This window comes from Pelmatolapia mariae, linkage group LG13 (genome assembly GCF_036321145.2).
Source record: "Pelmatolapia mariae isolate MD_Pm_ZW linkage group LG13, Pm_UMD_F_2, whole genome shotgun sequence".
Lineage (NCBI taxonomy): Eukaryota > Metazoa > Chordata > Actinopteri > Cichliformes > Cichlidae > Pelmatolapia > Pelmatolapia mariae.
In genome coordinates, this window is record NC_086238.1 from 10349609 (window position 1) to 10360483 (window position 10875).

At 43.1% G+C, this 10875-nt stretch overlaps 1 protein-coding gene across 5 annotated transcripts in view; it reads right to left on the reverse strand.

Moving 5' to 3' along the window:
• The window catches only part of mark1 (MAP/microtubule affinity-regulating kinase 1), a 36611-nt gene extending 26491 nt beyond the window's left edge, over window positions 1–10120 (reverse strand). For 2 of the 5 annotated variants that reach the window (XM_063492124.1, XM_063492122.1), the window contains exons 1-2: window positions 9725–10119; window positions 6993–7193 (exon numbers count right to left, since the gene is read on the reverse strand). In XM_063492124.1, the coding sequence (XP_063348194.1) occupies window positions 6993–7193; window positions 9725–9775 (252 nt within the window). In that variant the 5' untranslated portion in view covers window positions 9776–10119. Of the gene's footprint in view, window positions 1–6992; window positions 7194–9724 lie in introns of all 5 variants that reach the window. The other 3 variants (XM_063492123.1, XM_063492125.1, XM_063492126.1) reach the window with 3 other exon arrangements.
• Window positions 10121–10875: the final 755 nt, after the last annotated feature.

Here is a 10875-nt window from a genome sequence, read left to right on the forward strand (position 1 = left end):
TTTTTTCCATTGATTAAGCACTGCTTCCAGCCAAGAGTGATACCATATATGCCCTATAGCTGAAGAAAAGGCTAACATTGTTATCTTTTTACAAAAAACAGCTGAACATGAGAGGTTTTTGGACCAATTTTGTGTTCTCCATTCTTTAAGCACCGGTTCGAGCACCGTTTAAGCACCGGCACCGTTTCAAAAGTACCGGTTTGGCACCGGTATCGGATAAAACCTAAACGATACCCATCCCTAGTAACAATACAGGAGAATTTAAAGATGCATCTCGTCTGCATTTCTTATAGGGTTTAATGTGATGTCAGCCCACCCTTAGCAGCAATAACAACTTCAACTCTTCTGGGAAGACTTTCCACAAGGTTTAGGAGTGTTTATGGGAATATTTGACCTTTCTTCCAAAAGTGCATTTGTGAGATCAAACACTGATGTTGGACGAGAAACAACCCCACATCATAATTCCATCTCCACCAAAACTTTACACTTGGCACAACGCAGTCAGAACAGTACCATTCTCCTGGGAACCCCCAAACCCAAACTCATCCATTTGATTGTCATATGAACAAGCATGATTTGTCACTCAAGAGAAAAGGTTTCCAATGCTCTACAGTCCAGTGATGGCATGCTTTACACCACACCAAAACTTTGCATTGTGATGGAAAGCTTGGCTGCAGCTGCTTGACCATTGAAACTCGTTATACAAAAATCTCCATGTGCAGTTCTTAAACTACTTTATCTTTAATAGCAAGGAAATCTCATGGCTCGACTTCTTGCACAGATGGCATCGTATCACCGTACCATGCTGGAATTTACTGAGCTCCTGAGAGCAATTCATTCTTTCACAAATGTTTGCAGAAGCAGTCTGCATGCATAGTTGTTTGATTTTATACACCTGTGGCTATGGAAGTGAATAACTTCTGGAAATATAGTGAATGTATCACACAGTGACAAACATTTTGTTGGGTATAGGAGTTGCACGACTCATCCCAAATCTAAAGTGATTTATACAACATTATTGTAGGATGTGTGCCCCACCCACTCTACCCCCAGGGAGCTGTGCCTTAACCACGATCTCCAATCATAACCATGTCTAACATCAGAAGTATTATAGGAGCGGATCCTGAAGAGATTTTGTCATCAGCTATGTTCATCTGCTGAATTACATTCTAGCACAAAGATTGTAACCTCTGTAGAAGACACACTGATAAAATTAAAGATGAATAATATCACAAAAACATACAGTTTTTTCTAAAGCATTACTGTGCCTCTGGCCTTATAAGAGCTTAATAAGCATGCTTCAGTGGATGCAGTCTCTTGGTAAGCCTGGTAAGGGGGGAAACCAGCAAGCAAATGCTGAGTCATGGTGATGAGAATGCAGGTTATTCATCTAAAACCACTTTCCCTAAGACCTATGGTACAAATTGTTTTGTAATTTAATTTGATACAACCCCAGAAGCCAAACTTGATAATAACACCAAGAAACAGTCTAACAGGGAGAGGATGGAGCAAAGTGAAAGACTGCAGAAAGGCCTACTATGTGTAGAAAAACACAGTATGCAGGTGGTGTCTATTTGTAGCCCTTCTTAGGTGGGCAGGTGCACAGACAGACTCCCTTCCTCTCTGCTTCCTCCTGTCACGGACGAAGCTCAGGTTTAGGCACGTATTTGCGTGTCTGTTGATGTACAGTACGCCTACAGGTGTTGGAACGGTCCTCATGTGTCACTCTGCTGCTTCAACTTCCACTATTCCCTTTGCATGAGTCAGTGAGATTCATTTAATTTCCTCGACACGATGCCGGGCAAATATTTTCATTTTTGTTAGCAGACAGAGATTTGATGAATGAGTGGACGGCATAAAAATCATACACAAGGCCTCTGTGTGCATGTGGGTGCGTGCGTGTTCACGCTAATGGATTTGAGGGTAAATAATTCAGTTTCACAGTGACAGAAGGGCACTGTGCATCAGTGTTAATTATTCAGCCCAGTCGTAACACAGGGGCCATATGCTCTTCACAGTATGCAGGACTTGTGATCGTGTGTGAATATTTAGAAAGCGAGGACACAAAGGGGAAACTTTGCATCGCTCGTGTGCTCGAGTGCTTTACGCGTTTCCTCTACACTCTGATTTCCCTTTAGGCTCTCTTATCAAAACCACAAAATCATGATATCTGTGTGCTAAAGGGAAGTATTTTAGCATTGTATAAGGTCATATGCGATGAAAAGAAAGGCATGACTGTAATACAGGGAGCAGGGCTGGTGGGTGCGTTTGATGTATGAAATGTACGACAACATAAATTTTTTTCGCGTCACATCTATGCAAATAAGTGCTCTGAATGTTGTATGCATATTTGCTTCTTCACACTTCTATGCACTCTAAAACAAGAAGTACAGTTTATACCATACTTGCCATATAAGTGCTAATGAGTATGTTCATATTTGCAGTGCTTTGTTTTCCTCGTTTCTATATTTAGCTCTCCAAGTAAATTTGCTCTCTGCGGACACTAAGAGGATACTGAGAGCTTCTAAGAACAAGGGTCAAATTCCTTCCATGTGTCAGCAAGAAAGCTGCAACATAGACTGAAAAAGATAAACAGATTAACAGATAATTTGATTGATTTGTTATTTACGTTAAAACAATTTGTAAACATAATTCAGAATTAATGGAAAGTGACCATTTACTCTAAACCTAATGCCTTAAAAGCATTAAATTACCATGACATTCATGCTCATATTTAAACTTGATGGATGTAGCCTCCAGGTCTGTGAAGCAGTCCTAATGGCCAGATGGTGACTCTTCGTGGTACAAAAAGTAATCTATGGTATACAAGAGTCTGAGAAAACAATCCTGCTTCTCACTTAAGTTTTTGCCTCAATCAAGCAGTTTATAGCCTCAACAGATAGTTTCAAATCTTCTTTATTGCAGAAAAATGTGGTCATTTTGTAACTTACCGTCCTGTTTACTGTGAAATAGGCATGTCTACCTTGTGAGTGCGCATTACAATTATCAGAATGAGTTAACCAAGCTAGCTAATGCTAACATTCGCTAACGAGTTCTTCTCTCTCATCCAGTTTTCAAAGACTGCAACAGAGAAAGCGACAAACCCAAGGCTTCAAACCTGGACAATAAATGAAAGGGTTCAACACTAGCTGCAAGTATATTTTATATACAATCTATATCTGATTTGTCTCCCCAAATATTGCCACTATAAGTATGATAAAACTTGTCACATGTAAGCAAAGTTTCTGATAATCCACTAATAATAAAATATATCAATTCCAGGTCACCAATAGGTGGACTGCGGATTTTGATGGACAGTTTCTATTTTACTCTCTCGTACAGTAAAGTTATTTTTCCATCTGTGCGGCCTTTTCCATTGTGATAGTCAATGTATGCACACAGGAAGCACACAGAAAGAAACGGAGGGTTAAAGCTGAGATGGGTTTACACGTAAAATGTGGTTAAAGAAAAGGAAGCAAAGAAAGTCAAACTACACCTTTTAACATTTTAAATTGAGCACTTTATTTGAAGACATTTGAATTCAAAACTTATTTTACATGAAACTAGAAAATGACATTCTGTCATTATTATATTATTAGACTGCACGCCAGTTTATTGGAAAAATTAGCTTTTTTTTTTTCTTTGTTGAAATACTACCGAACGTTTTTAGGCTACTTAAAAATATAAAGCACTGGACTGTAATGTTTGTTTGAGGAAGTTTTAACTGGACCTCCTTAAATTTTAATTAAATACCCCTGATATAGAAAAGTCTGCAAAATTATGACATTATATGACTTACTTTCACTAAAAAATGATCAGTTAAGTTTACAAATAATGTTGTCTGCTGAGTAAGTTCATAGGGGCATATGGTAGAGGCAAATGTTACCATTAGCATAGCTCAGCATGCATGTGAATTGATGTCCGTGTTCGTTTGGGCAGACAGAGGACACTCTGTCACGTGGAAGTGAGTCTGTGCAACCTCCTTTTTGGTTCACAGGACCTTTTGTTGTTTTTCTACACAGTTAAACCTCTGTTTATCACATCTGGAAAATCTATGTCAGTAAGCGTCTTTCTAGGTTCCTGCTACGATAGCATTAGTTTTAGTGGGTCATGTTCTTTCCACCTGTTTTCTCCCTTACTCTGATCCATGTCTTTGCATTCTGATGAGCCAGCAAAGGCTCTCAGGCACACAAAGCGGCGCCTGACCTTCTCGGCAAACAGCGGGTAGCACACTCAATGTGTCTGTTTTACACTTGCATTAAAGGACACAGAACAGATCAAACTGTTACCGGTTAGACCTGAGAGAATATTTATTCCCTGGCCACTCAATACCAATATGACCTGATGCTTTTTAAAACTCAGAGGATTAAAAGATGCAAGTGGTTAAGACAGACATGAGAAGGACCTCTGAGGTGGATCGGGGCTGTCAGTGAGCCCTGCGGGTCCTGCTGAGTGAAAGACAGTGAGCAGATCGCAGGTCATTGTTTTCTCCTTAGAGAAACAGAAGCTTTAATTACAACACATCAAAGCAGGGCATCTATCACTCTGACAAGGCAGCAGTGTATGACTGTGAGTGGGTGAAAGGGAGCGAGAGGTTGTCCTCACTGGGAAAGCTAACATGGTCAAGTACAACATTGTCATGACAGGAGATAATTCATTCATCTGACAGCCAGAACACGCCCGAAAACTGGGTCTGACTGCAAGTAGATCAATGCCTTATCAACTAATTCATGTATAATCATTTTGAGTTGATAAATAAATAGCGATACCATCATTTTGTCACATTGTGGTTTCTATGCGGCGAGGCATAACTTGAAAAAGATGCAAATAATTCAGCCGTGAAGCTGAAATATTTTTCTTTTAAGTGAGCCTTCTTGCATTGTTACCAGAACTGAAACTATAAATGAAAAGGTCACTCAGAGTATTTAGTACAGTATGGCTTTGTTGGTTTCCTGTGAGGGTGAATTAAATATATTCATGTTTTAAATGGGTCGAATAAAACAAGAACACTCTTAAATAGGACTCTGAACTTAGAGTAACCAATAATGAAAGAACAACAAACTGCAGTCTTAATTGTTAACATGCAGCAATGAAAGAGTCGTGTTGACATGAAAGATGTATTATATGAGGATGAACTGAAGCAAATTTGTCAATTCCCATATCAAAAAGCAGATCTTGGCTTCAGATGCCTGCCAACTCTGAGTATCAATCCAATATCAGCCCCCTATCTCAGGAAGAGCCTGGGAATCATTCTGATATCTGCCAGGCATCGTCAGGCTCTACTTATAGATTGTTTCAATACTTTGAAATGCAAAAGGTAACAAATAAATGAACATGCTATATGGACAAAAGTACCGGGGCACAGAGTTTCTTAATCTTTGAATTCAGGTGTTTTCCCATTGCCGCAGGTGTCTTTACAAGCATTTATGAAAGACTGGGTTGTTCCAAAGAGCTCACTGAATTTGATCGTAATATTGTAATAGGATACCACTGTTGGAACAAGTCAGTTCATGAACCTTCTTACCTCCAAGATATTCAACATTTAACTCAGAGTGGTACTATTGCAAGGGGTTGAGGAACCGCTCATTTAAAGTTACAGAGCATTGGTTGCTGAGTGCTGATGCACATGGTGTGTAAAAGTTACCAAAGATTTGCTGACTCAGTGACTGCAGAGCTTCAAACCCCCTGTGACATTAATATCAGCACAAACAGTTTGTGCCAGGAGCTAACGCTGACTCCTTAATCCTAATTTTTGATTTTGTTCAACATTTTTTATGCACAAACTTTAAAAGTGTTAGAGGGGGTCGAGTTTGGTGGCTTCTAGATCTCGTTTCTGCATTTTGCAGATAGGTTGGGTTCGTCATACAACAACCTCCAGCTTGCCCTGGGTTCCAAGTTATAGTTCAAGTGTAAGACCGTGAGTCACAGTCAGAAAAGGGTGCCCACTCTAGATTGGGAATGAGTTGCTGGCCAAAAGTGGAGGATTTTAAGTATCTTGGGGGGGTCTTGTTCAATAATAAGGGTGAGCAGAGCGGGAGATTAACAGGTGTTGGTACTGTGCCCACTTGGATGTGCACGCTATACTGGTGTGTCATGGTGAAGAGAGAGCTGAATGTGAAAGTGGAGCCGTTGATCTACGTTCCTGCCTTCACCTGTGGGAACGAGCTCTGGGTGGTGATGGAACAAATGAGACTGTGAATAGAAGTGCCGGAAATGGGCCTCCTCCATGAAGGGTGGCTGGGCTCACCTTAGAGACAGGGTGAGGAGCTCGGTCATTTGGAAGGAACTCAAAGTACAGTTGCTCTGAGAAAAAAGCAGCGGGTTGAAGAGCTTCAGGCTTCTGACCAGGATGGGCATATCCTACTGGGAGGATTCCCTGGTGCAGAGTCAGGACATGCTGGAGAGATTACACATTTTGGCTGACTTGGGAACACCTTGGTGTCCCCCCCCAGAACAGCTGGAGGAGGTGGCCTGAGAGAGGGAAGTCTGGGTGTCCCTGATTAGACTGCAGCTCAAATGACCCAGCAGTAGCAATTTGTGCTAAATAACTAATAATATTATTACTCATTTTATTCCATCTTAGCATGGGAGCTTAGCGTATTGGTGTGATTTATTGTTGTGGTAGCTTGTCCTTTTTCCGTTCTCACCTTTACCGTTCATGCACCGCAACATAAAAGAAAAAAGGCAGGTGGATAACAAAAATCTGAGTCGATGGCATGAACTAAAACCTACTGGACAGAGTCTCACAGAGAAAGAATCACCGACTGAGCTTTTCAGTCAACTTAGTAAGCACAGTTTGCGTTGTTGGTGTAGCAGATTTAAAATACCTTAAACTGCTGATCCTTTGCTGTTAGCTGTCCTTTTAGCAAATAATGCACTGCTGCTGATCAATATCCCATATAAATATTGGATCAGTGCATCACTATATTATACAACACAAATAAAACACACAGTATAAACGTTATAAAGCAAAGATTAAAAACTTGTCGCACCTCTCGTCCAGTCAGGACATGTCGTGCCAGCTTCACTTTGGCAAAATTCCCCTTCCCAATGGTCTTGAGGAGGCGGTAATTGCCAATGTGAGGGTGCTCCTCTGTGGAGGTGAAAGAGTTGCGGCATCGTGGCAGGCTGTGACGACTTGCGGACTTTGTTGGGGGGGCTTGGGGTTCAACAAAGCCGTCCACCGAAGAGTGCTGCAGGGAAAAAAAAGTGGAGATCAGCAACATCCTTTGATTTACACAGACACCAATATTATTTAAGTAGTTTTGTGGCACATTTCCAAACTGATCATTTTGCTACACAGGCAGAACATACAGAAGCAATGCAGTACTGTTGAAGCTGAACTTTGAAAGAGATTAAACCAGTAACTTTGCCCCAATTCCAGAGTTGGTTTCACATACATAAAAATTAGTCTTCCCAATGAGGATCTATACAGAAGTATTTGGGGGAGAATCAAAATCTCTGTGCTTTAACGCCTTAACCTAATGACCCTATCATTCACAGTGTAAGAGTCAATATCAGAAGAAACTGAACTTTAGACTGTGTGTCTTTGACAAAACCTGCAAAAAAGTGTAATACACAGGCACATTTTGTGATGACAATGTTGCTGGTTCCACAGTCAAAACCAATAACAAGCGTCTCTGTGATACAGCATGTGAAGGTGAATTAGGAACAGCTTGCTATAAGTACTATGCTGGCACAGGCTATATGCAGTCTCCTCTGGTCCTCTCCTCTACAACAGCTGCTAATGTCAGTCCAGGTCAGAGATCCCATGATCCTCTGCTCCTGAGCACCACACCCAGCCAGAGAATAAAGCCTTGGTCTGGTTACCCGGGCTCCCCTGCTCCCATTTCACTGGGGAAACGCTACACCCTGCTGTGTGCGCAACACCTCAGCTAGCCTGACTGAGGGAGTGCTATGATGCATGTGTACATTTCACAGCATAAATTTATATTAAATCCCAACAAAGTCAGATGGTTTTGTTTGTAATGCCTCTTTTAGATCAGAGAAATGTGCATGTGTTGTTTTTGCAGCGGGTAAATGCCACACTAGTGCCTTTCAAGTCAACTTTAGATGGCACCTGTAACGAGGCCAGTTTGACCTTCAGCCACACAACTGTGTACACACACACACACACTTGGCTTAGGTTCTCTAAATCAGCAGTGGAATATTTGGACAGGCAAATGACTCTGGGCTCTTGTGATTGATTAATGCACAAAATTTGTTTCACTTGTCCATCCATTGATCCCAGACACTGAGATGATGTCTTCAGGGGGGCAAACATGAGGCATAACACACCTGTGCACATACACACACATTAATAAAAGAAGAACACGAAGAAGAAAGCCAGAAGAGAGCTACTTCTGTTTTGCTGCACTTAAAGCCACTCGTCTTTCTGAGTAATAAGCTGTTATGCAATGCAGTTCAGCTGCAAGTGGGCCCTGGGGCTGGTGCTGGAGTCGAACAGAGGGAGCCTGGGCTGGCTGGCTACTGCCAGTGATGCTGAGGCAGTGCTTTAATAGCCACCCAGAAGTCTGTGTCTGTGTCTGAGAGTGCAGCATTAGACAGACAGTTACATTAGCACTCCTATAAGCTGATGCATTACTGAACACTGGCAGATCATTGTTCAGTAATGTATCGGACAATGAAAGCGAGAGAGGACCGATATCGTCATGTAAAAGTTAACAATAGGGTTTGTTAAGTTATGCAACTTTGCTGGAGAGGAAATGCATTTTCTCACTTGAATTTTAACCACCTCAACATGACAACCCGGGCAAACACGTGCTCAGAAATATAGAGGCAAAATAAAAGCCCTCTCTGTAAGTCTATGAATAGGTCAACCATTAAAAAAAGACTGCCTGCAGCCTTAAAAGAGGCTTCTGTTTCCAGGAAAAAAAAAATCAGACGAACCCAGATATGTCACAGCCTGTCAGCACACTCACACACACACAGAAGAGCAGCCCTCTGTGTGTGTGATCTCTGAAGAGCTACATTATTGTGGATGTGCGCGCCATAATTGGGAGTGGGTGGTCGTTCATAAACATTCCTCCACACGGCGCATGAGAAATCTCCTGTCGTTCTTCGCCCTGTTGTCTGCGTGTTGGTTCGCTGAACAACAACACGCTGCCTCCTCCTCAGCAGCACCGAGCGTGCTCCTACAGCAGGGCCCGATAGGTGATGGATGTCACATTGCGATGCAACCGAGCCTTGCAATTGAAAAGTAGGGCAACATCCCCCCTCTCTCTCTCTCACACACACACACACACACACACACCCTCCCTATATATTGACGTCGTGGACTAGAAAATACCCCCCAGCTGCACGAGTGGAGCAACACCATTTTCTCACAGGCCACACAGACAGCGTTCTCATTCTCAGTGTTAACATTCAAGCCTCGCTTGTGCCATTAAAAGCGGCATAATACTGACGCAGTGCGTTGTTCAGGCTAGCCTTATTGTGCAGAGAGAGCGAGGCAGTCACAGTCGGGCCGCACTTTTATTCTAAGCTATTTCTACGCTCCATGCTTTCATTCCCATCAGGGGGGGGGGGGTGAAAAAAAAAGCTGCTGTGCTCATTGGTCGAGTCACTCTGCAACACTGTAGCCTCACGAAGAGCTGCCATTAACCTGCACCGGCCAGTGCGCAAAATAACCACATCCCCGGCTCGTTACCACTCCGTCCCCACGCCCGGTATTGCTCAGGTGTCTCCGGACAGCTGCACTTACGTTCTCGGTGTCACGCTCGTTCACTGTGGGCAATGGCGTTCTGGTCGACATCTTGTGTGCTTCATAGGCCGCTCAGCGATGCGGCGGGCTGGGCAGAGCAAAAGCAGACACGGCGCGGTCCGTGAGGGAGAGCGGCGCCTCTGTTCTTCTCTACATCCCCTGTGAACACCGCAAATAGCGGCCCTTTTACCGCAGCATAGCGCACACAGGGCCCCGCCGGCACGCCAGATTTTCTTATCGGCTTTGTACACTTCCCTTCAGGTAGGCTAGTGGCAGACAGAAAAGGAGGAAAGAGAGAGACTGAGAGAGGGAGCGAGCGGGAGGGAGGGAGGGAGAGAGAGAGCGAGAGAGGGGGGCAGGCCAGGAAGATGCGTCGGTAGCGGACGGGTCTGCGCAGCTCATCTCAAACCTCCCACCAGGAAGGATGATGGGATCTCTCGCCCTCTCTCTCTCTCTCTCTTTCTCTCTCTCTCGTGCACATACACTCTCTTTGTCTGCTCCAGAGCTCATCATTCAAGTCACCAGAAAGCAGTTAAGCGCACAGTTGGAACAGTCACCGGCAGATTTAGACCAAATCCAGCTACAGGGAGTGTGCTGCCTGCCAAACAGGTCTACACTGCTACTGAACAATGCCCTAAAGCCTGACAGTGGCTGTACAGACGTATTTTATCACGCAGTATCGTAGAGATGTTGAGGTAGACTCACTAAATAAGTGGCTCAAATGTGGCTGGAACAATATAAATTAAATGGCTTATTTCTGTTATTTTATGCTATGGGTTTTAATTTAGTGCTTACTCTATGATGGGTTTGAAGAAGACAATGAGTTGGAGAGGCCTAGTTTAGGGATAAGGCCCGTGTCACGGTATGAACTGGGCAGACTTTGCCATCTGTCGGACAGTTACAGCACTGCACCCGTCATTGTTCTTCTACTTAATCCTAAGATTGCAACAGCTATGTTTTTTTGAGTGATCAGAGAGCAAATATATGAACAACCTTTAGATTCCTAGAGACATATTTTGTATTTTTCATGCTAAAAACCATTACCTTTTTTTGTTTTGTTTTTTTAGGGGTGTGGTTGTGACAGTGCGCACGCAGATGTGCGTGCGGAGTTCTTCCACTAGGGGTCATTATACGCCTGCAGTATCCTTCTT